At 54.0% G+C, this 25,553-nt stretch overlaps 1 protein-coding gene across 6 annotated transcripts in view; it reads left to right on the forward strand.

Moving 5' to 3' along the window:
- ZNF710 (zinc finger protein 710) overlaps nt 1-25,553 on the forward strand; it is an 84,480-nt gene that overhangs the window by 49,147 nt on the left and 9,780 nt on the right. For all 6 annotated transcript variants that reach the window (XM_035303829.3, XM_054257247.2, XM_054257246.2 and 3 more), the window contains exon 2: nt 19,338-20,823. In XM_035303829.3, coding sequence (XP_035159720.1) covers nt 19,366-20,823 — 1,458 coding nt within the window. In that variant the 5' untranslated portion in view covers nt 19,338-19,365. The remainder of the gene's footprint in view (nt 1-19,337; nt 20,824-25,553) is intronic.

The raw sequence follows: 25,553 nt of genomic DNA on the forward strand, positions 1-25,553 counted from the left end.
GGACTAGTATGTCACAGCTCTCACCTCACAAAGGTAATCATCTGTTTACTGTGGCTCCTGGAGGGCAGAGACTCTTGTCTTTATCATCTCTAACTCCCAGGAGAATGATGTGCTGTCCGTGTTGGCCAGGCAGAAAAGCCTTGCAAAACCTCAGTCACTCTAGAATGACCTCGCAGCTTTAGCCTGGTCAGCTGGAACAGCAGAAAGAAGGAAGCTGGACATGGTGGATGGCTTCAGGGACACGAGACAGTGATGGCTGACAGGTTTGCCATCTAGGAACCGTTTCAGGCCTGGGTAGGTGAGGGCAGAAGCCATACGAGGTGGTTTCTCCGAGGGAGCCCACTCAGCCAGGCCTGAGCTCAGGGGGCTGTGGGATGCAGGAGGCCAGGGAGTGGGCCCAGGCAGAGGGTGGCAGCACGTGGCCTGTGAGCCCAGGGAGGGTGGCGTGGCTGCTGCCAGAGGAGGAGGAAGCCCAGCTCAAAGCTTCTGTGTTTGACAAAGGGCTGCCACCTTCTAGAGGACAGTTGAGTTCTGGTGGAGGGGACACATGTCATAGAACAGAGCTTGAGGAGGTGATGGAGGATGCAGATCTGGCCCCAATTCAGGGGGTGGAGAGAAAACAAACTGGACATTGCCAGGGTGGCAGTGGGCCATGGTGCAGGCAGGGAAACTTCGTGCATGCAGGTTTTGAGCTGGAGGCCAGAGGGGGAAGCAACGAGCGGAGCAGGGCCCGGGTCTCTGCGGGAGGACCTGCCTGTGTGTCTGGGCACATTTCTGCCCTGCACAAGGGGCACCTCGGGTTGCAGGCTGGAAGACCCTGAGTGCCTTCTCAGAGCACAGAAGAAATGACTGCTCACACTCTGGGTCCCCCAGGGCTGCAGGGGAGAAAGCCTGTGGGGCTCCCGGCTAGCCAGGGTTCCCAGGGGCCCCAGGAAAAGCCATGGTCTCTGGGGAGACACAGGGCTCCCTGCAGGAGGAAGTCACTTCTTGGATTGAGGCCCGAGAGGTGAGTGGCCTGGGCTATGTGAGATGAAGGCTCCATGCCCAGGTGTGCTGGCTCATACCATCAGGCCTGGAGGTGTGGCCGGCAGAACCCCATGCCCTTGTTCCTGCACACCCGGCCCATAGTAGGCACTTCGGAATGTTTGCTGAAGTGTGAATTGCACGTGTTGTTAGCAGATGTAGAATATAGAATGGAAACAGTGCAGCTCACAGCCAAGTGCTGTGTAAACTGTAAAGCCTCATGCAAAGGGGAGCTCCATCCCTGCCCCGCAGAGCACAGGGCCTCAGGGAAGGGGCCATATATAACACCTGCTCCCCAGGAGGACGGTCTGGGCTCCAAAAGCCTTGGGGAAAAGACTGTCCTCCCTGTGGGTCTGGGTGACCAAGACAAAATGAGCTGTGGGTAAAGGGAGCAGGAGTCTGCTTCTCTAGGGGCATTTGGGATTTGTGCTCCAGGAGAGGAATTGAAGTGGCTTTGGGGCAGGCTCCATAGAGATTTGAGCCTGGGGTCAGGGGAGGAGGCACCACTGCTCTGCCTGGCCCCACCTGCTTCTCAGGATCCTGCTGGCAACCCAGAAGCTGCCAGGGCAGGCCTGCCTGGCCATCAGGTTTTTCCAGTTTGGACAAGACTATCTCCTGACACCCACCCACAGCCGCCCTGGCCTAGAGATGGAAAGGGGCTGGGTCTGAGTTTGTGAACAGGCTTTAGAGGCAGTGTGTTTCCGGGGTCCGTTTCCCGGGTGGCAAGGGACCTGGCAGTCAATTCCCCCTTAAGAACTGGCACCAAGGAGTCCAGCTCCTCCAGTAATTACTGTGTGGCCCCAGGCGAGCTGCCGAATGTTAATAATAGCAGCAAACAACATAGGCGTGCCAGGTTCTGCTTTCAGCACTTTACATATTTTAACTGGTAAGGCAGGTGCTCTTGGTACCGCCCACTTCAGTGAGGAGAAAGCGTCCTGCCGTTGGGAAGTGGCAGAGGACGGCAGGCCTTCCACTCTAGAGTCTGGATCTAAACTTGTGCTTCAAAACCTGGTCGTTTTTGTTTTTTTTTTAACTTATTTCTAAGCTTCACAGACTAATACTATCAGCTTGGCTCAGATGTTACAAAGTTGCCATGTTGTCACATTGCTATACAAGTCTTTTTTTTGTTAATTTTTTGAGACAGAGTCTTGCTCTGCCTCCAGGCTGGAGTGGAGTGGCGTGATCTTGGCTCACTGCAGCCTCCTCCTCCTGGGTTCAAGTGATGCCTCAGCCTCTGAGTAGCTGGGACTACAGGTGCACACCACCACACCCAGCTAATTTTTGTGTTTCTTTTTAGTAGAGGCAGTGTTTCACCATGTTGGCCAGGCTGGTCTCAAACTCCTGATCTCAAATGATCCACCCATTTTGACATCCCAAAATTCTGGGATTACAGGTGTGAGCCACTGTGCCCAGCCAAGTTTCTAAGGCTCCTCCATGCTTGGAGGAGCAGTGCTCTAAAGCTATTAACTGTTCTCTGCCTCAGTTTCCTTATTTGTAAAACAGGGTGATGGCACCAGTACCAGCCACAGGTTGCGATCAGGACTAAATGACACACTGCTGAAAGTCGACCCAGGCTGGCAGTGTAACTCTCAGATCCCAGGCTGGCACTGTGGCTCTCAGATCCCAGGCTGGCAGTGTAACTCTCAGATCCCAGGCTGGCACGGTGGCTCTCAGATCCCAGGCTGGCAGTGTAACTCTCAGATCCCAGGCTGGCACGGTGGCTCTCAGATCCCAGGCTGGCTCTGTGGCTCTCAGATCCCAGGCTGGCAGTGTAACTCTCAGATCCCAGGCTGGCACTGTGGCTCTCAGATCCAAGGCTGGCATGGTGGCTCTCAGATCCCTGGCTGGCACGGTGGCTCTCAGATCCCTGGCTGGCACTATAGCTCTCAGGGCCCAGGCTGGCACTGTAGGTCTCAGATCCCAGGCTGGCACTGTAGGTCTGAGATCCCAGGCAGGTACTGTAACTCTCAGATCCCAGGCTGGCACTATAGGTCTCAGGGCCTGGGTTGGCACCGTAACTCTCAGGGCCCATGCTGGCATCATAACTCTCGGGGCTCAGACTGGCACTGGAACTCTCAGGGCAGCCAGCCAGTCTGTGAACATCAGGTTTTGCCATCAGGAATAAGAGCCCACACAGGTGCTTCCCATCCAGATGCCAGTGCAGAACCTGGCAGGGAGCATCCTATGACTCCATGCCTGGGAAGGGCTTTGTAAACTCTAGGGGGCTGTGGCTGTGTAAGTAGGCCTGCTCATTCTCCTGCCCAGTCTGTCTTTCCGGAGGCTCCCAAGGGCAGGCCCTGAGTGCTTCGGAGACAGGACACAGCCCAGCATCAGCACAGGGAGGAGGGCGCCTCTTGCCTCTGGGCTGTGCACGTGTGAGTGTATGTGGGCTTCACACAAGAAGCTTCCTGGGCGTTTTGGTTTCAGGGGTTGGGGCCAGCACAGGGTCGCGGGGGCTCCCATCTTGGACCCAGCCCTTCCTGCTGTGACCCAGCTGAGCTTCGTTTGTTTGCCAAGGAGTGGGTCATTCCAGCTGGCAGGGATGCACTGTAAAATTTCAGAAAGGACTGACAAGACTTCTGGAGTCCCACAGCAGATGCCTTCCTGCCTCTCCAGGGTCCTCCTGGGGTCCTGGGTCCCAAGGGACGCTCATAGCCCCATGGGCACTAGGGTTGAAACTGCCCATTTCCTGGCAAGCCAGGGGCTCCCATGTGGACCAAGAACTTGAGCTACAACTTTCCGTGGGACTGGGTCCATTCCCAGCATCTCTGTCCTTCCTTACACCTGATTTCATACTTTTTCCAAGTGTTCATCCTCTCCCCACTCCTTAATGGTACTTAGATATTTTTGGTGATAGTAAGAACATGCCAACTATTTGGGGGCCCTGGGTGAGTCACATTGTACGGGTACATATATTGCCGCGTAAAAGTGAAAGCTGACCGTTTCTCAGAAGCCAGCCCCCAGCTCCAGGTATATCCCCTTGTATGATCTTATTGTATCTTCTCCAGCATCCTATGGGGGAGGCAGCTGTTATCCCCATTGTACAGTTGAGAAAACAGTGGTCCTGAGAGATGAAGCAACTTGCCCAACACAATACAGTGTGAGGTGGCCAGGTCGATTGTAGAGCTTCCTGTGGCTGAGGGCCCCACCCTGCCTCCATGGCCCGCCCTGAGGGACGGAAGCCCTCACACCACGAGTCACAGCCAGCCATTAGCTTGTTTTATAATTGCCCCTCTCCTAAAGCCACTAATTTTGCCCTGGGTCACACATGCATTTGAATTCCAGCATCTGGGACACGTGGCTGAGCCCACCACCCTGCACACAGGGCTTCCAAGCTCCTACGGGTCATCCTCTGTGGTCCAGGTTGAAGAGGAAACTCATTCCTGCTCTAGGCTGAGCTGACCACCTTGGGCACCCTCTCCTCCGATATCCAAGTTCTGTCTTTGAGACCCTCTTCCGTCTCTCCTGCCCAGTCCCCACTGTCTTCCAGTTCTTCTCCCACCTCTACCCTGCAACCAACAGGCCACCTTGGCCTCCTCCTCCATGAGCTCATGGTCATGTGCAGACCCAGCAGCTCCTGGCTGGGAAAGCCATCATGTGGCTTCTGCCTTCTCTGTACCTCGAATCTGAGGCGTGCATCTCCCCCTGCAGCTGGACTGCAGGATCAGGTGTGGGTCCCCGAGCTTCCAATCCTCGCATAGGTCCTACCTCTTGGCTCACTGGATGAAAGTCTCATTGTTAGAGGACTGAGGAAGGTGTGGCTTTGCACGCTGCCCCTGCCTGCCTCTGATGATAGCCTGTGTGGATGGCCGCATGTGTCTGATGTCTGCGTGTGTACACTATCAGCTGATATGTTGCACCAGCTGTCCCTCCCCCCGGGAGATACACGAAGGCATTACGTGAATGAGAGAGGCATTCTTTACTCCTCCTGGCATAAATCCGTACTCGAGCTGGGTGTGTGGGTGACTGCAAAATAAATGTTGATTACAACAGTGGCTTTGGGAGGCAGCCACCGCCAGGGGCTCTGCTGGCATGCAGGCTCAGGGAAGTCGTAACACTGCCGTAGCAAGGAAGAGGGCTTTGGCCGCACCCTTGGCCTGCCCTCAGACCTCGCACCTTCCCTACCTGCTGCGCTTCTGCCTTCTTTCCCTTCCCTTCTCTGTCCCGAGCCTCCAGCCTGGGCAGGCCCTCATCTTTGGCAGGGTCTATTGGGGGAAGGGGTCTTCCTAACCAGCTTCTCCCCCGGGTAGGCATCCCCAGGCCCCTCCACTCAACCAAACGCCATAGATTATCCTCATTTGTCTAACTGGTCAGTGAAACCCCCTAATAACCCCAGGAAGTGAGAACCATCATCCCATGCCACAGACGAGGAGACCGAGGTGTGAGTGATGGGGCCAGACTGCAGCCCATGCCCCTAATTTATCACCTCCATATAAACAGGAATATTTATATGGAAGAACATTCCTGATCCCTTAAGTTTGTTTTTCTTGTTTTTGTTCTTTTGAGATAGAGTCTCCCTCTGTCACCCAGGCTGGAGTGCAGTGGCACAATCTTGGCTCACTGCAATGTCCGCCTCCCAGGTCAAGGTCAAGAGATTCTCCTGCCTCAGCCTCTCAAGTAGCTGGGATTACCAACTAATTTTTGTATTTTTAATAGAGACGGAGTTTCAGCCTGTTGGTCAGGCTGATCTCGAACTCCTGACCTCGTGATCCGCCTGCCTCAGCCTTCCAAAGTGCTGGGATTACAGGCGTGAGCCACCACACCTGGCCTATCTTCGTTTTTTTTTTAAAAGTACATTTATTTAATGCTTATTTCCCATCTGGTATTTTGCACCAGTATTTTGTGGTTCTTAATCATGTTTCTAACCAAATCATGAGGTCCTGAGACTGGGGATCTTTGTGCCCTGCCAGCACCCAGCACCAGCCTGGCCAGATGACAGGAACGATAATAATAGCAATCGCACAGCTGGGCGTAGTGGCTCACGCCCGTCATCCCAGCACTTTGGGAGTCCAAGGCAGGTGGATCACCTGAGGTCAGGAGTCCGAGACCAGTCTGGCCAACATGGTGAAAGCCTATCTCTACTAAAAATACAAAAAAGCTAGCCAGGCGTGTTGGCAGGCGCTTGTAATTCCAGCTACTTGGGAGGCCAAGGAAGAAGCATCACTTGAACTCTGGAAGCAGAGGTTGCAGTGAGCCAAGTTCGCGCCACTGCACTCCAGTCTAGGTGGAGAGTGACTCTTTTTTTGAGGCAGAGACTCTGCCTCAAAAAAAAAGTAATAATTATTATGTCTCCCTGGGACAGCCTGTCTCTTAACGCCTGGTCCATAATGTGAGCTCAGTAAATGATGGCTAAAAAGCAATTAGAAGGAGCTGGCAAGGTTTCATTCTGCCTTAAACTAGGGGCACAGAGAGACATGGGTGGGAAAGGCCATGAGTTTTGCTTCCTTTACTCAGAGGCAGTTCAGGAACATGGCGGGGTGAATTTGGAGGATTGGTGAATGTCACCGTCCTGTTTAGAGTGTGGGAGCTGGCCCTCTGAGCATTTGCTGGGTGCCTCGGCCTGGGGCTGGCTCCTGCTTCTCATTCACATGGCGTAAGGTAGGGCCTGAAGAGGCAGCCTGGGGCAGTGAATGGTTGGGTTTCCCTGGACAGCAGTGAATTCCTTTTTTTTTTTTGAGACACAATCTCACTGTCACCCGGGCTGGAGTGCAGTGGTGTGATCATGGCCCCCTGCAGCCTCGACCTCCCAGACTCAAGCCATCCTTCCACTTCAGCCTCCAAGTAGTTGGTACTACAGGCGCGTGCCTTCATAGCTGGTTAATATTTTGTAGAGATGGGATTTCACAATGTTGCCCAGGCTGGTCTTGAACTTCTAGGCTCAAGTGACCCTCCCACCTTGGCCTCCCAAAGTGCCAGGATTATAGGTGTGAGCCACTGCTCCAGTCAGCAGTGAATTCCTACCTGGGGCCAGTCATGGGGGATTTCTGCACCTGGCTCGCCCCCTGCGCTAGGTCCTGCCCATGCTTCATCCTGAGGGGGGCTCCTGCTTCTCCCCTACCCTGACCTCGGGAGCAGGGCCAGGCTCTCTGAGATGCCCCCTCCTCCCAGGGAGCACCCCACACACACTTCCCGCCCATGTGTTTCTTCCTCCCTTCCCTAGGTCAATAGAGAAGCTTCCCTGTGGCAGGCAGGGGTCCATTCTGGGGTTTGTCTCCTCCCTCCTGGCCACTGTGGGGAGTCTGAACGCTGGAGATGACCTGAGAGAGAGAAGGCCGGGACTGAACTGGAGAAGCCCTGGCTGATGGAATGGGGTTTCTTTTTCCCTCCTTTCTTCCTTCTCTTCTTTTTTATGTTTAAGCAAGAGATAAATAAATGTGGCCCTGAGATGACAAGAGAACACTGAAGGAGATGAAAGGAGAGTAAAAGGGAGCGAGAGAGCAGAGGCAAAGGACAGAGGGGGATTTGGACTGTGCACCGAGATGAGGGGAGAGATGAAAGGGGGAAGAAAGAGATGAGATGGGAACGCAGGACGGAATGGCAGAGCAGAGGATAGGGTTGCCACGGAAACCGAAGGAGGGGAGGAATGGAGGGAGAGGAAGACGGGATGGAGAAGGTAGAGGACTCAGTGCAGGAGGGGTGTGAGGCCAGGCTTGGTGAGGAGGAAGGGAAGCCACGAGGGGATCCCAGGTGTGAATTAGGCCCGGGTGTGGGAAAACAGGTTGGCAAGGGAGGAAGACACCTCCAGAAAGCCCATCCCTGTGGAGAGCTGAGGCGGAGAGAGCTGGGTCTCCGCCCTGGGCCAACTCACTGGGGCCTGCTCCACCTGCCTGCAGGAGACTGCCTCAGTTTCCACGCCTATAAAATGGAAATGGTACACCCCATCCCAGAGGACTGCCCCGAGGACTAGAAATGGTGTGCTTTCATCACAGGGCCTGATGAGGTTCAAGCCCACTGAATGGGCCTACTGCGACTTCCTTTGATTCTTATCTTTGTGCCCTTGAACCTGTGAGCTGAGTTTTGTCTGTTTTCCCTGTTACATGAAGCTGGTGGTATCTGGGTCCAGGAGAGTGTACTTGTTGCTTGTTTGGGGGAAAGACGTGGAACCTTCTGGAAACATGAGGCCTGTTGTCCCTCCCCCTCAGAACAGGAACTGGTCCTGAAACTTAGGGAAAGGAGGTAGGCAGGGTCTGTTTGGCCGCTGTCCAGAGCTGGGCTCAGCCAGGGACCTCTTTTTTCTTTGCACTTGAATATGGGTATTCTGAAAAGGGCAGCAGTTGATTCTACCTGTGTACCTCTGCGAGGGGCGCAGTGAGCAGACCAGCATGGTCTCTGCCCTGGGAGGGTATCGTCAAACTGGGATGCCAGAATAACTGGGATGGTAGCTATTAGGGAAGTAATTGTACAAATAAATCATTAACAAATCATTAAAAGTTACAATAAGGTCCAGGAAGAAAAGGTGTGAACCTGGAGACAGCTCAGAACCTGGGATCCAGACCTGGTTGGGTGGTGCAGGGGTCAGGGCAAGCTTCCTGAGGAAGTGATACCTGGGCTGAAAGCCGAAGGGAGAGGAATGAGGAAGAACATTCCAGGTAGGGGACACCATGTGAGGAGGCCATGTGTGGACGAGGTCTACTAAAGAATGTGTGTGAAGTCTGTGTGGCTTCCCATGGAGGGAGGGGACAGCAGCATGCCGTGCACTTGTCCTGGGGGCAGGGAGCAACCAGGCACGCTCTGGAGGCCCTTGGTGAGATGTTTGGGCTTGATTGCAAGAGCAGTGGGAGGTGACTGGGAGCTGGAGCAGGGTGGGCTGTCGTGGCTGACTGGTTCAAGCACAAGGCTTGCTTCTCCCTTGACCAGCTGTCAGCATTCTAGGGCAAGGAGCAGCCACGTGGCAGAACTCTTGAGAGCTGCGGGCAAATTCCTTGCCCCCTACAACCCTCTGTGCCCACCTTCACAGCCCCCAGACAGTGGAAGGCGATCATCCTGGTGGGAGAACCTGAGTTGGGGGGTGACCCCCATGTTTGACATGGATGGAAGGAAACACGAGGAGTCAAGAGCTCCACAGGCGCGGTGGCTCATGCCTGTAATGTCAGCTCTGTGGGTGGCCAACACCTGAGGTCAGGAGTTCACCTGAGGTAGGATCACCTGAGGTCAGGAGTTCAAGACCAGCCTGGCCAACATGGCAAAACCCCACCTCTACTAAAAAATACAAAAATTAGTCAGGCATGGTGGCGTGCACCTGTAGTCTCAGCTACTCGGGAGGCTGAGGTGAGAGAATTGCTTGAACCAAGGAGGTGGAGGTTGCAGTGAGCCAAGATCACACCACTGCACTCCAGCCTGGGAAACAGGAACAAAAATCGAGAGCTCCAGATGAGTCCTCACTGAGGGTCAGGGGCCTTGGGGTCTTGGTTTCCTTATCTGTAAAATGATGGCATTGGACAGGAGGGTTCCCAAAGTTCCTTTCCTTTCAATCCTGCTGGTGAAGATTCCAAGACCCACAGCCAAAGTGGCTGAAGCCAAGGGTCTCCAGCAAGGCTACCATCCCACTACGGGGGAGCTAGGCGCCCCTCCCTTGCACTAAAGAAACACACATGCATTCACTGGCCATGTGAGCTGCCAGGTGGGAGGATTAGGCCCATGGTTTCTGGGAGCCTGTTGACTTCTGATCATAGGTGGTGCATTACTCCTATGCTTGGCATCAAAGAGAAGCTACATGTGCTTTTACGCAGCTGTGCAGGCAGCTTAGCATTTGCCACAGTGATTTGTGCAGCCGATGCCCTGTTAGCTTCAGCAGCCTCGTGTCTATAGGAACCAGAGGCCACCCAACTCACTTCAGGGCTAAGGGGCTTGATTGCCAGCGAGGGTCCCCCAGGCTAGGGGCAGGGACGGGGCACCATCCAGAATCCAGGTGCCTTCTGGGGCCAGTGCTCCCTCGGGTTCTCCTCTGACAGCCACCTTGCCACCCCTGCTCATCCAGGCTCTCTGCGCCTTTGGGTTTTGGCCTTTCTCTCCTTCGTGTGTTCTTTGAGCATTTGCTCTTGTGGCTGATGGACTGAGGTTGAGGCATTGCCGTGCTTCCAAGAGAGGAAACTGTGTGGCTCAAGTTCTTTCAGGGGGTGGGGAGGGCCAGGCCATAGGTCTGGGCTCAGCTTCTTCATGAACCGCCCTAGATGGTGGGGGTATGCTGTGCTTGGAGGTCTAGGGCTGGGAGATGAGCAGCTGCCATTCGGGGAGGGCGAGGAAAGCACCCAGTGTGTGAGGGCCTCCCCTCCCACTTGATTCACCAGGCAAGGCCAGGTCAGTGAGCATGCGTCAACTCTTGCTAATTAACTTGGAGAGGTCGGGTGCAGTGGCTCATGCCTATAATCCCAGCACTTTGGGAGGCCAAGGTAGGTGGATCACTTGAGCCCAGGAGTTCGAGACCAGCCTGGCCAACACGGTGAAACCCCTCTCTACTAAAAATTCCAAAAATTAGCTGGGCATGGTGGTGCACTACTGTAGTCCCAGCTACTCGAGAAGCTGAGGCACGAGAATCACTTGAACCCAAAAGGTGGAGGTTGCAATGAGCTGAGATGGTGCCACGGCACTCAAGCCTGGGTAACAGAGCAAAACTAAATAAGAATAATAATAATTTAGAGAATCAGAATCACTTGAGAAGCCTTTAGATTTTCTATGTCCAGGCCCTGAACCCAGAGAGTCTCATTTAACTGGTCCAGAGTGAGACCAAGTATTGGCATCTAATCAAACGATGCCAATTCGGGAGTTCTTTGGACCCAGGGTTTGTGTCTTCACAAGAGTTTGTGCCTCAGACGTCACCTCATCAGAGTCCCTGCCTCGCCGTGGGGGCTCCACCCCTCATTTCCTTGGGCTTTAGGGTCTCTGTGACCGCTTGGAGGAGGGAAACCTCACACAGTGGCCACCCCGTGGCAGTCAGGCCCACCTTAGCCCTGGGCTTGTGGAAGCAGAGGCGTGGCAGAGGAGCACTGGGCCTGGGGGATGGCTCAAGAGCATGGGTTGTCAGAGAAGGCCCCGTGGGAGGGGCTCTCTCGCCTGGGAGGGCATCAGGTGAGAAAACGCACTTGGAGTGGGGAGGGCCTTCCGGCTTGATTCACCAGGCAACGCCAGGTCACTGACAGTGTGCGTCTGCTCTTGCTAATTAATTTGGAGAGGCCCTTCCCTATGCTGCCTGGAGACCACCCCAAGGAGAAGGCAGGACTGTCCTGGGAGGGAAGGGTGCAGAACTCTCAGGTGAGGGCTTCCCTCTCCATCTCACTTACTGCATTCAGTCTTGGTCCCTGGGTGACTGTCAGCTTCCTTCTCTTCCCTTTTCTGTACCCTGGTGTCTTTCTCTTGAGACACTTCCCCCACTGGCCCCTCTCTTCCCCTGCAGTTGCTGTCCTCTAGAGGTGGGTCTAGCTGTGTTGGGGGGGGAGGTGACTCACAAACAGTTATGAATCAGTGTGATCATATCAGTCAGGGTTCTAGAGAGAAACAGAGTCAGTAGGAAGTACAGTATCTATATACACACACATATATGGAGAGGTCTCTTTTAAGGCATTGGCTCCTGTGATTGTGAGGGCTGGCAAGTCCAAAATCTCTAGGGCAGATGGTGGCAGGGCAAGGCAGGAACTCAGACAGGATTCTTATGTTACAGTCTTGAGTGAGGCAGAATTCTTTTTCTGGGAAACCTCAACGTTTGCCCTTAAGGCCTTCAACTGATTGGATGAGGCCTACCCACATTATGGAGGGTCATCTGCTTTTCTTAAAGTCAACCGATTGTAAATGTGAGTCACATCTACAAGGTACCCTCACACCAACATTTAGATTAGTGTTTAACCACACAGCCGGTCACCACAGCTTAGCCAAGATGAGGCTTAAGATTGACTATCATGGTGATGGTCTCAGGCTGTCCTGCCCTAGTGCACTTCAGGGAAGGCAGAGCCTGCACTAAATCCTCAAAGATGATGGAAATTCACCCAGTTCGAGGGAAGGGCCTTCCTGGCAGGGGGTCAGCCTATGCAGAGGCCCCAAGGTAGGAAGCATGGGTGAGTGGAGGGCACAGGGGCAGTGGAGCCTGCCTGGGAGCCATCCTGGGCAGCAAATGAAGGCCTGGGCAGTGCATCCCAACCACCAAAAGGCTGTGGGGGCTGCGGGGCTGGAGACCTGCATTCTAGTCCTTGCCTCCCCACCATCTCACCTTGTGACCCTGGACCGTTCCCTTCCCCTCCCTGGGCCTCCATTTCCTTATCTGTTATCAGGGCCAGGCAGGGTGCGCATCAGGCTGTGGTTTGTGGATCGGTGGCCCTGTGTCAGGGCCCCTCGCCACTCTGAGTCCCAGAGGTAGGACTCAATGACTCTGTCCACAAAGAAAGGGGAAGCAAGGCAGAGAGAGGATCCCAGGAGGAAGAGACTTGCTGGCGTCCCCTGCCCCTCCCCTGTGCTGGCAGCCACTCCTGGGCCTCTGGCTACTGAGGCCTGTGGGCTGGCAGAAGTGAGACTGGCCAGGGGCCTCTCGAGGTGCGCATAGGCCTCCCAGCTCTCACTTCCTCTTCCCTTCTGCGCATGTGAGCAGAGTTTCCCTTGAAGCCTCCTGCGGAGAGGACCACAGGGAAACCAAGAGGCTGGTTTCTCATGCGGCGAAATCCCAGGCGTGTTTTTCATGGCCATGCACGTGCCTGGAACTTCCGCCTCCCCTCCCACCAGGTTACGTGTCCGCCCACTCCAGGTTCAGCCTCACCCGCCCAGGGCCCTGGACTCCCAGGGGTAAAGGGCCCAGAGCCACATCCTAGAGGGCTTGAATGCCAGGCTCAGGGTGAAGGGCCCCCTCCCCGCTCTTGCTCTGTTGGGTCCTGACCTGCCTCCATGGGTTCCAGCCCTCAGTCCTGTCCCCACCCAACCCCAGTGCGGCAGCCCCCACTGCCCAGAGACCCTGGTGCTTCAAGTGGACTGAGTTCACGCGAGTCAACTCCCCAAGAGTGAGAACTTTAATTTGCTCCCTATACCCACAATCGAGCACCTAATAGATGCTCAGTAAATGTGCATTAAGTCAGTGGCTCAGGCCTGGCACAGTAGCTCAGGCCTGTCATCCAGCAATTTGGGAGGCCAAGGTGGGAGGATTGCTTAACCCCAGAAGTTCAAGATCAGCCTGGGCAATTTAGCAAGACTACCTCTACAGAAACAATGCACTCCAGCCTGGGCCACAGAGAAGACCCATCTCTTAAATAAATCAGGCCAGGCGTGGGGCTCATGCCTGTAATCCCAGCACTTTGGGAGGCTGAGGCAGGTGGATCACCTGAGGTGATGAGTTTGAGACCAGCCTGGCCAACATGGCAAAACGTCGTCTATATTAAAAATATAAAAAATGAGCCTGGCATGGTGGTGGGCTCCTGTAATCCCAGCTACTTGGGAGGCTGAGGAAGGAGAATTGCTTGAACCCGGGAGGCAGAGGTTGTAGTGAGCTGAGATGGCACCATTGCACTCCAGCCTGGGCGACAGAACAAGACTCTGTCTCAAAAAATAGATAAATAAATAAAAAGTCAGAGGTTCAGCTGCAGGACAGGAGACTGTAGTCTCTGAGCAACCTGGTGATTCAAGGCCGAGTGAGGGAGCCAGCAGCCAAGCCTGTCCTTCCAGCGTGAGCTCGAGGCACTGCTGAGGCCGCCTCAGAGAGTAGGGCTTACTGGGCCCTCGGGACACAGTCCTCAAATTACACTGATGGGGTGCTTGGTGACGGCCCAAGCCTGAACTGGCAGAAGCCCCAGACCTCTGTCTGTTGGGTTTTTTTTTTCTTTATACTTTATACTTTTTTTTGAGACAGGTTTTCACTCCTGTCGTCCAGGGTGGACGTGCAGTGGTACGATCTTGGCTCACTGCAACCTCCGCCCCGCCTCCGCGCCCCCACCCCCCCAACCGGGCTCAAGTAATTCTCCTGCCTCAGCCTCCCAAATATCTGGGGCTACAGGTGCGCCGCCACACCTAGCTAATTTTTGTATTTTTTCAGAGACGAGAGCTTGTCATGTTACCCAGGTTGGTCATAAACTCTTGAGCTCCAGTGATTCACCTGCCTCAGCCTCTCCCAGTGCTGGGATTCCAGGTGTGAGCCACCAAACCTGCCTTCAGTTGGTGTTTGAGGTCTCCCCGGGTTTGGGAGTTAGTCAAAAATTACCTAGGTGACCACAAGGTCCTGTTGGTTCTTCCTTCAAAATGGCTTCTGTTGCACCAGACCAGGCTTTGGGTGTCTTCACCCCCTCTCTGCCCTGAGATGTGTGTCCCAGGGGATACCAACCACCCTGATCCCACCAGCCCCTCCCCTGCTCCTGGAGTGGAGGTGTGATGGGGTCCCCATGAGAGGAAAGGGGTGCTGTTGTGAGCAGTGTGGGATGAGAGGGGGTGCTGTCACAGCTTGGGGAAGGGACCCTGGTCTCAGGCAGGTGGGTCAAGAGTTCATGGGCCTCCACAGTCCAGGTAGGTTCTTGTGCCCATTTTACAGATGAGGAAACAAAGACACATAGAGGAGCCAGGTGACTTGCCGCCCAGACTTTACAGGATTTGTGGGGCAAAGCCAGAGATGACAGTGAGAGATTCAGAGCTCTTAGGAGCCTGGTCCCTGCTGGGGTGGGGAAGGTCCCCTGCCTGGCCTCAGACCATGAATCTTTGTTCCCTCCCCAGGGGCAGGCTGGGCCCTGAGGCCTGGGAGGTGGAGGTGCCCAGCTCTGGGAAATAGGGCAGCCCTGGGCCTTGTGTCACTGCACGCCCCTCCCCCTCCCGCCTTTGTTTCTCTCCACAGCTTCATTCTCTTTCCCTCCCCTCACTCAGGCTCCTCCTCCTGCCTTCTCTGTCTCTTCATTTCTTTTCTCTCCCTCTCCCATTCTTTCTCTCTCTCTCTCCCGGATATGGCCTCCCTTCCCTGTCTCCCAGCACAGCTACTGTCAGGCAGCTCCTCTGTGTCTCCATTTCCCCGCCTTTCACACTGATGTTCTTCCCACCCTGGGGACCGAGGGCACCCTGAGGAGGCCCTGCCACATCTCAACTGGCGGGCGCCTCTCCTCTCCCCAGCCTGGGGCAGTCTGAGCTCCCCTTTCTCCTGGACATGGGGGGAGCTTTTGTTCTGAGTCCTCAGCACAAGTGGTGGGAGAGGCCCTGCTCTGAGAAGGGAGGGCCACCATGGGGCCCCAGGCGGATGACAGAGGGGCCTGGGGTGGGTGGGGGCAGCCCTGGCACACAGGTGACACACACCTGGCAAGCTCTGTTCCTGCCCTGGACAGCCCATGCCAGGACATAAACAGAAATGCTTAGCTAGGGAGGTGGAAACAGAGCAGGTGAGGAGACACTAGTCAAAATGCCGGCCCAGGAGGAGGAATAGCAGAGCAATGTCGGGCTCCCCACTCCTCATTTCCGTGTGTGATAGGCAGGCAGAACACACATGCGAAACGCAGGTGAATTACATTCCCTGCCCAGCTGAGCCCCTTCCACATACACGCAGGCGTGCACACACACAGAGCCTGCCTGGTGGCCCTGGGAACAGCACAGCATGGACGCAGGGCCTGGCCCTGTGAGCCCACGGGGCGAGCTCTTAGAGGGTCAAGCCAAGAGTCCAGGAAGAAAGCAGTGGCTCAATGAAGACTCCCAATAGATGGAAAGACCCCGGTTCCCCCAGCTGGCTTGGGCTCTGCACCAGCCAGCCAGGAAGCAGTTTGCCCAGGCCTTGCCAATGTCCCCCTGCTGGCCCCTGGTGACCCAGGACAGCTCCTGAGAACTGAGGAGGCCGGGCTCAGATGTGGCCGGGCTCCACATTCGGGAGCACAGATGGGGCCCCCCTGTGGGACCAGACAGGCTTGGCTGCAGACCCAGCTCTCCCTCCATCAATGAGAGGTGTTTCTAGTATTCAGTGGCCCACCGGGGACCTGGCGAGTCTCTGTAAGGAGAGGCTGTATCTCTTCCACGGAGTCTGTGGTCAGTCGCTGGCACCTCTCTATGCCCCTACCCTGCCCCCACTTCAGCAGAAACCCTCAAGAGGACGGACTCTGTGCTAGCCCCTTTCCACAGCCAAGCCCAGGCTTCTGACACTGACGTACCTTCTCAAGTCCAAACTACCTGTTCCTGTGGGAGGGGTTTGCCTCTGGTGTCCTGGTGTGACTGTAAGGAGTGGCCCCTGGTAGAAGGGGCCCGTGTGGACGGTCAGCTCCATGTTTACCCTCACTGTGGGGACCCAAACTTGAGCTCCCACTGGCAGTCGTTGGCTGATGTTTTTGCCCTCTCCTTTCCTCTCTGGCAGTGTTAACTGTTTCCTTGTGCCCACGCCCTTGAGGATGGGAGGAGGGGCTGATGCCTGGTGTTGGGAAAAGGAGAGGGGAGGAAACTAACTACATGGACATCCTCATCTCACTGTCCCGTGAGTCAGGAGCCCCCATAGAGATGAGAATCACCTGAGGTCACACGGCTAGTAGATGGCAGAGCCTGGATTGAACTCAGCATCCGGGGCCCAGGGGGAAGCACTGGCTTTGCCATCCACGCTCAGTTCCTCCTTTTCTCTGGTCCTGCCTTTGGGGAAGTTTGCAAAAACTGCTGAACACATCATTTACCCAAACCCCACAACGCCGCCGGGTGCTGCGTCAGACAGCCAGCCAGGACAGGAGGCAGCCACGCTCCCCAGCTTGCTCCCCAAAACTGACAGCGGCTGGAGGGCGCTGGGGGAGGCTGTGGTGCGCCCTGCCCCATTCCCCTTGATGTGTCCAAGCAGGAGCCCTGGCCGGTAACAGGGACTGAGCAGCTATTTGTTGTATAAATGAACAAATGAGTTCTGTCTCTCATGGTTGTCCTCACAATCACTTAAGATTTGCTGAATTTGGGGCCCAAGAATGGAAACATCTCTTGGCTCTGTGGCTTTTTTCAGAAAAGGCTTCCCCCAGAGATCTGGGCAGATAATAGTGGTTCCTCTTTTTGTTTTTTGTTTTGGTTTTTTTTTTGAGACGGAGTCCCACTGCAACCTCAGCCTCCCAAGCAGCTGGGATTACAGGCGCCTGCCACCACACCCAGCTAATTTTTATATTTTTAGTAGAGACAGGGTTTCACCATATTGGCCAGGCTGGTCTCGAACTCCTGACCTCAAGTAATCCGCCCTCCTTGGCCTCCCAAAGCGCATGAGCCACCACACCCAGCCAATAGTGATTAACAGTTGGTTAGGTCCTTATAATGAACCAAGCTGCTTCATTTGTGTCAGGACCCTGGGCTCTCAACCCTTCCAGGGTAAATGTTTTCATCCCGGTTTCTCAGATGGGGAAACTGAGCCACTTGGTGTGACTTTGTTTAGTCACTTGCAGGTGACTGAGCTGGGACTCGAGGTCCTTGCTAACTGCATTTCCCAGCAGCTGGACACTGGGCTGGGGCATGATTTGGAAACAGGTTTAGTACCCCAGCCTATTCCAGATGCACCCTGACCCCCAGGCCAAGGTTTCCTTCCATCTGATCCCTTCCATGAGAGCCTCATTCTAAGCTTAATAGTTTAATCTTTGGTGTCCATTTCAAGGAGGCTAAATTCCTGTCTGGGGTATTTTTAGCCGTCCTCAGGAAGGGGAAGCTCCACTGGGCACTGGGGGAGGGGACGCCTTGCCCGAAGCCGGTTTCCTGAGGAAGGGCTGCCGAACGTGTGCTTGACCGTGGCCCTGGGAGAAGCTGGTAGTTGGTCAGTTGGGAGCCCTGGGAGCAGAGCAGGCGAGGCAGGCGAGAGTCACCCTGATAATGCCATCCCGCCTCCTCTGATATGCCAGGTGCTGAACCCGGGGCAAGGGATACAGGTCCGAGAGGAGACCGCCACCCCCCACGGGTACACTGCCTGGCACGCTGCAGTCCTGGGAAGGCTGGAGAGGGCTCGAGGGCAGGCCGGGAGAGCTGGCAAGGCCCCAGAGCAGGTGGACCTCAAGCAATGCCTGGGAGGCTGGTGGGCGGAGCAAGGGTCAGTGGGGTTCAGAAAAGGGCGCCCCCAGTAGGAAGACTCTTGGGTGCACAGACCGGGCTCCACAGAGCAGGTGCTTGCTCTGTGGCTGGAGCCCCAGCAAGGGAAGAGGCCATAGGCTGGGGGTTTGTACCTGGGCAGGTGGGCACATTAGCACTATTCAGAGGGATGTGTTCAGGATAGGCACAGAGGCTCATGTACGTAATCCTAACACTTTGGGAGGCAGAGGCAGGAGGATCACTTGAGTGCTGGAGGTTGAGGCTGCAGTAAGCCATGATTGTGTCATAGTAGCCTGGGCAGCAGAGCCAGACCCGATTTCTAAACAAAAAATGAAAAACACCTGTTAGATGAGAGCCAGGATGTGAAGCTGGGAGCCGCTTTGAGCACTGAATTCAGATAGTGGTCTCAGACATGGTGGCTTTCAAGGACCCCTTCTCTCCAATCACATCTGACATGGAACTCCAACGTAGAAATCAGATACAAGTGGTATTCTTTTATCAGTATAAATTTAGATATTTAAATGTATAACATTTAGCTAATCAAGGAAAACAACCACCAGTTGTGATAGACGCAGATGTTTAGCATCGGGGCTGACAAGTGAGCAGTGTTTGAGATCGGCCTCAGCACCTAATTTATTTTTTTATGTGTTAGAAGGTAGCACATAGAACATTTGAGTAGGTGAGCCTTTTAAAATCAGTTTTTAAATAGTAGACTCTTTATTTTTTGTATTTTTCAATCCGATTTTTAAGGAATTCTTTTTTTTTTTGAGATAGAGTCTCATTCGGTTGCCCAGGTTGGAGTACAGTGGCTTGATCTCCGCTCACTGCAAACTCTGCCTCCTGGTTTCAAGCGATTCTCCTGCCTCAGCCTGCTATAGCTAGGACTACAGGCATGCACCACCACACCCGAGTAATTTTGTATTTTTAGTAGAGACGGGGTTTTACCATGTTGGCCAGGCTGGTCTTGAACTCCCGAACTCAGGTAATCTGCCTGCCTCAGCCTCCCAAAGTGCCACTGCACCCAGACTTTTTAAGGAATTCTTGAAGGACCTGTAGAACACGGTTTGAGAACCACCGAGGAAATCCCACCTCCCTGTTGTACAGATGGGAAGACTGAGGTCAGCAAGGGGCAGAGCTTACCCAGGATCCCCCAGGGAGATGGAGGAGTTGGTCAGATACACAGCGGGAATCAATCATGGCTCCCTGTAATTACAAGTGTGCCCTGTTCCCAAGGCAAGAGTAGAAAAGACTTCAAGTCCAGACACACCCGAAAACGGCTAAGCCCTGGTCCATGCTGAATGTGCCTGCTGTCTGTTCCCACGGCACTGAGCCAACAATATTAACACTCGTTTCTCCTTCCACAGCGATGCCCTCCTAGCCAGCCGCCACGGGATGGAGGGTTTCATGGACTCAGGGACACAGACGGATGCCGTGGTGGTGCTCTCCTTGGCTCAGGCTGCCGTGCTTGGCCTGGTCTCCGAAAATGAGCTCTTTGGAGCTACCATAAGCGCCGAGGCCTTCTACCCAGACTTGGGGCCCGAGCTTTCTGGGGCAGCCATGGGAGAGCCCGGGCCACCAGGCCCTGACGTCTACCAGCTGGCCTGCAACGGGCGGGCCTTGGAGGAGCCGGCAGAGGAGGAGGTGCTGGAGGTAGAGGCAGCCTTCGAGAAGCACACCCGGCGGAAGACACGGCCCCCTGTGCGGCTGGTGCCCAAGGTCAAGTTTGAGAAGGTGGAGGAGGAAGAGCAGGAAGTGTACGAGGTTTCTGTGCCTGGTGACGACAAGGACGGGGGCCCAGAGGAAGCTCCGGCTGAGGCGGCCAGTGGCGTCTGTGAGGCCCTGGTGCAGAGCAGTGCCGTCAAGATGATCGACCTCAGCGCCTTTAGCCGCAAGCCCCGGACACTCCGACACCTGCCCCGAACCCCGAGGCCAGAGCTGGATGTGGCCCCCTACGACCCTCATTTCCCTGCCCCAGCCCGGGATGGCTTCCCCGAGCCCAGCATGGCGCTGCCTGGGACAGAGGCCTTGCCCACAGAATGTGGGTTCGAGCCACCCCACCTAGCCCCACTGAGCGACCCTGAGGCCCCCAGCATGGAGTCCCCAGAGCCCGTCAAGTCAGAACAGGGCTTCGTGTGGCAGGAGGCCGGCGAGTTTGAGGCCGATGCGGCGGGCTCGACGGTGGAACGCCACAAGAAGGCCCAGCTGGATCGGCTGGATATCAACGTGCAGATCGACGACTCCTACCTGGTGGAGGCAGGTGACCGCCAGAAGCGCTGGCAGTGCCGCATGTGTGAGAAGTCCTACACGTCCAAGTACAACCTGGTGACGCACATTCTGGGCCACAACGGCATCAAGCCCCACTCGTGCCCACACTGCAGCAAGCTCTTTAAGCAGCCCAGCCACCTGCAGACACACCTGCTCACGCACCAGGGCACCCGGCCCCACAAGTGCCAGGTCTGCCACAAGGCCTTCACGCAGACCAGCCACCTCAAGCGCCACATGCTGCTGCACTCGGAGGTCAAGCCCTACAGCTGCCACTTCTGCGGCCGTGGCTTTGCCTACCCCAGCGAGCTCAAGGCCCATGAAGTGAAGCACGAGAGTGGCCGCTGCCATGTCTGTGTCGAGTGCGGCCTGGACTTCTCCACCCTGACCCAGCTCAAGCGCCACCTGGCCTCCCACCAGGGTCCCACCCTCTACCAGTGCCTCGAGTGCGACAAGTCCTTCCACTACCGCAGCCAGCTGCAGAACCACATGCTCAAGCACCAGAATGTGCGGCCCTTCGTGTGCACTGAGTGCGGCATGGAGTTCAGCCAGATCCACCACCTCAAGCAGCACTCTCTCACCCACAAGGTAAGGCCACCCCGGGCCGGGGATCTGCCTGCTGCCTTACCACGTTTTCATCTAATAATTTCCAGAGTCCCGAATGGGACCATTTAGATGGTCTCCTCGTTGTAGCATCACTACTTATTTTGATGACTATTAGAAAGAAATGCTATCTTATGGAAATTGGCTTTTTAAGTAGTAAAGCTTTATGCATTCAAAAACTTGTGTTTTGGGAGCCAGGCAAGGTGGCTCATGCCTGTAATCCCAGATCACAAGGCCAGGAGTTCAAGACCATACTGGCCAACATGGTGAAACCCCATCTCTACTAAAAATACCAAAGTCAGCCAGGCATGGTGGCGCGTGCCTATAATCCCAGCTACTCAGGAGACTGAGGCAGGAGAATCACTTGCAACTGGGAGGCAGAGGTTGTAGTGAGCCGAAATCGCACCATTGCACTCCAGCCTGGGCAAAAGAGCTCAACTCCGTCTAAGAAAACAAACAAACAGGCCGGGCGCGGTGGCTCACGCCTGTAATCCCAGCACTTTGGGAGGCCGAGGCGGGTGGATCACAAGGTCAAGAGATCGAGAACATCCTGGTCAACATGGTGAAACCCCGTCTCTACTAAAAATACAAAAAATTAGCTGCGCATGGTGGCGCGTGCCTGTAATCCCAGCTACTCAGGAGGCTGAGGCAGGAGAATTCCCTGAACCCAGGAGGCAGAGGTTGCGGTGAGCCGAGATCGCGCCATTGCACTCCAGCCTGGGTAATAAGAGCGAAACTCTGTCTCAAAAAACAAACAAACAAACAAACAAAAAGTTTTTGACCGGGCACAGTGGCTCACACCTGTAATCCCAGCACCATGGGAGGCTAAGGCAGGTACCTTGCTTGAGTCCAGGAGCTCAAGAGCAACCTGGGCAAAATAATGAGGCCCCATCACTACAAAAAAATGTAAACATTAGCTGGGTGTGGTGGTGCACACCTCTGATCTCAGCTACTCTGGAGGCTGAGGCGGGAGGATCACCTGAGCCTGAGAGGCCAAGGTTGCAGTGAGCTGAAATCACAAAATTGCACTTCAGCCTGGGCAACCAGACTGAGACCCTGTCTCAAAAAAATGTATAAATATTGTTATCCGAGTCACGGCACCAAAGAAAAAAACAAAACAAAAAACCATTGTTTTTGAATGAAATGTTTATGGAACCCCTGCAAGACCAAAGGAACAGTTTGAGAATCATTAAAGTGGCCTGCCCTCCCTGTTTTCTTAATGGGAGGACAGAGGCTAGAGGGAAGCCAGGAGGCAACAGGGAGGCGTCCTGACTCAGTGTGCAGAGGTACAGAGAGTGTCCTTTGTTCCTTGTCATCACAAAAGTGAATCCAAACCTGTGACTTCCCTTTAGGAACAGGCTAAATATATTTAATTTTCAAAGGTGAGAAGATGGAAGGGAAAATATTCGTTACAGAAAAGTACAAGTCGTTCTAGAATATGGCTAAACTCAGCACAGTGGCTTGGGAGGAAGGAAAATTGAGCAGCACTTTCTAATCTACCATGTCCCTAGACCCAACCTTGACGTGTTCTCCCCTGCCCTCCATTCCCTGCCTTCAGCCAGCATCACCACCTCTGAGAGACCCTCATATCTGGGCAGGTGGAGTAAGGCCTCTCGGATCTTACAATCCCACACTCTGGTACTCAGCTGCTCCGTGGTTCCCACTGAAATCCCACCAACTCTGCCCTTCCAAGCTGAATGTGCATAGAGATTCCTCTCACCATAATGGTGGTCTTTGAGTGATACTCCAGGTTAAACTGTGACCCCTTCTCTCCCAATGGACACTACAGGGAGTTGGGGAGCTGTAACATCCTGCCAGGCCTAGAAGCCAGCAATTTGTAGGTTTCATTGCAGAGGGGCCTCCAGTCAACTGGTAGTAGCTGCCTACAGTGTAATGGCCGGGCGTGGTGGCCTACACCTGTAATCCCAGCACTTTGGGAGGCTGAGGCAGGTGGATCACAAGGTCAGGAGTTCAAGGCCAGGCTGACCAACATGGTGAAACCCCATCTGTACTAAAAATATAAAAATTAGCTGGGCATTGGGGCAGGAACCTGTAATCCAAGCTATCCAAGCTATTCGGAAGGCTGAAGCAGGAGAATTGCTTGAACCCAGGAGGCAGAGGTTGCAGCGAGCAAGATCACACCACTGCACTACAGCCTGGGTGACAGAGCAAGACTCTATCTCAAAAAATAACAACAAAAAAAGTAATGTCAACAAGGATTCTAGCCAGGCATGGAGCTGCACACCTGGAGTCCCAGCCACTCGGGGCTGAGGTGGGAGGATTGCAAAACAGGAGTTTGAGGCTATGATCGGTCCTGTGAATAGCCACTGCACTCTCGCTTGGGCAACATAGCAAGACTTTTTTTTAAAGGATTCTGGGCCAGACTCAATGGCTCACACCTGTAATCCCAATCAATCGCTTGAGCCCAGGAGTTTGAGACCAGCCTGGCCAACATGGTGAAAGCTTGTCTCTACTAAAAATATTTTTTAAAAATAGCTGGGTGTAGTGGTGTGCACCTGTAGTCCCAGCTACTAGGGAGGCTGAGGCATAAGAATTGCTTGAACCCTGGAGACAGAGGTTGCAGTGAGCTGAGATCACAACACTGAACTCCAGCCGGAGTGACAGCAAGACTCTAACCCCCCCCCAAAAAAAAAATCAAAAATTTAGCCAAGCATGGTGGCACACACCTGTGGTCCAGCTACACATGAGGCTGAAACAAGAGGATCCCTTGAGCCCAGGAGGTCAAGCATGCAATGAGCTATAATCGCACCCCTGCACTCCAGCCTGGACAACAGAGTGAGACCCTGTCTCCAAAAAAAAGATTCTGAAACTGAATCTTGGCAATAAAACCCTGTGATTGATTGTTAATGTCTGCAAGGAGTGATTGTGCAGGGTGACCGCACATATGCTATAATATTTACCATCTTTCTCCTCTACTAGGGGACTTAAAAATCCCAAGTCCAGGGTTGGATGTGGTGGCTCATGCCTGTAGTCTCAGCACTTTGGGAGGCTGAGGAGGGCAGATCACTTGAGTCAGGAGTTTGAGACCAGCCTGGCCAATATGGTGAAACCCTGTCTCTACTAAAAATACAAAAATTAGTCGGGTGTGGTGGCAGGTGCCTCTAATCTCAGCTACTCAGGAGGTTGAGGCAGGAGAATTGCTTGAACCTGGGAGGTAGAGGCTGCAGTGATCCAAGATCGTATCACTGCACTCCAGCCTGGGCAACAGAGCAAGACTCTGTCTCAAAAAAAAAAAAAAATCGCAAGTCCACAGAGTGTTGATATTGTGAAGACAAGCCGAAATCAAAAACCAAAGGCTATTAAAACTGAAAACATCCCTATTACCAGCCTAAATATGTATAACGCACACATTACATGCTTATAAAATAAAATCCTGACTGGCAGGGCCCCCTGGTGGTCATACGCAGATGCATTGTGTCAGGAGGGTGTGCAACCCAAGACACAGCCCCTACTGCTCAGAGACACAGACAAGGGAACTGGTAAGTTTTAACACAAAGTTTTATACCAGACAAGCAGTTAAGACAGCAGCTGTGGCCACAGACATATGTCTGTCCAATTGGGTTCCTACTAAATTACTAACTCATCAGAAAGAAAACAGCTCCCAACTTTAAAAGAAAAAATCTATTTTTACTTTTTTTTTTCTGAGATAGAGTCTTGCTCTGTTGCCCAGGTTGGAGTGCAGTGGCACAATCTCACCTCACTGCAACCTCCGCCTCCTGGGTTCAAACAATTCTCCTGCCTTAGCCTCCTGAGTAGCTGGGATTATAGGCACATGCCATCATGCCCAGCGAATTTTTATAATTTTTTAGTAGAGATGGGGTTTCACCATGTTGGTCAGCCTGGTTTCGAACTCCTGACTTTGTAATCTGCCTGCCTTGGCCTCCCAAAGTGCTGGGATTGCAGGTGTGAGCCACCGCGCCAGGCCTTTTTTAAATTTTAGAGACAGGGTCTTACTATGTGGTCCACACTGGTCTTGAATTCCTGGCCTCAGATGATCTTCTCATCTCGGCCTCCCAAAATGCTGGGATTACAGGTGTGAGCCACTGCACCTGGCCCAGCTCCTAGCTTTTATCCTAACGTTCCTCCACAGATCATAAATTACACCCCTTTGCATACACATCCTGTCCTGCTCTGGGAGTGACCCCAAACCGTAGAAAAGCATGTTCATAGTCCAAACCAGTGGGTTTTCCCATGGAATCCATGTCTCCTGGGGGTGAATATCCCAAAGCCATCAATGATAAGAATCATCTGGGGCCCAGTTGAGAATAAATGTTCCTGGGTCCATCCCAGGCCCCACAGATTAGACCCTTCAGGGAGTGGTCTGCACACCTGCATGTTGGACAAGAACTAGAGGTGACTGTTACCACCAGGGAAGTCAGGAAAATACTGTCAAGAGGTCAGTGGGACTGGCTCCAGGGGATTCAGACCCTTCAAAATTCTACACAGACCTAAGTGCCATTTGTTGAGGGGTGTGCATAGCTTTAATCAGATTATCAAAACAGTCTGTGAACCAAAAGACCACCAAGAGACAGCACTGAGAATAAAAACCTACACACGGCCTTGATCTGATGCAACATTCCGCAGACAGCAGGCGGAGGCTGTGCGTTCTTCACCACAGGCCCCTGCCGCCTAGTGCGGTGCTGGCTTGGAGCAGGTAAGTGGTTGCTGAATCCATGAATGTGCACACATTTGCA

Source organism: Callithrix jacchus, chromosome 6 (assembly GCF_049354715.1).
Source record: "Callithrix jacchus isolate 240 chromosome 6, calJac240_pri, whole genome shotgun sequence".
NCBI lineage: Eukaryota > Metazoa > Chordata > Mammalia > Primates > Cebidae > Callithrix > Callithrix jacchus.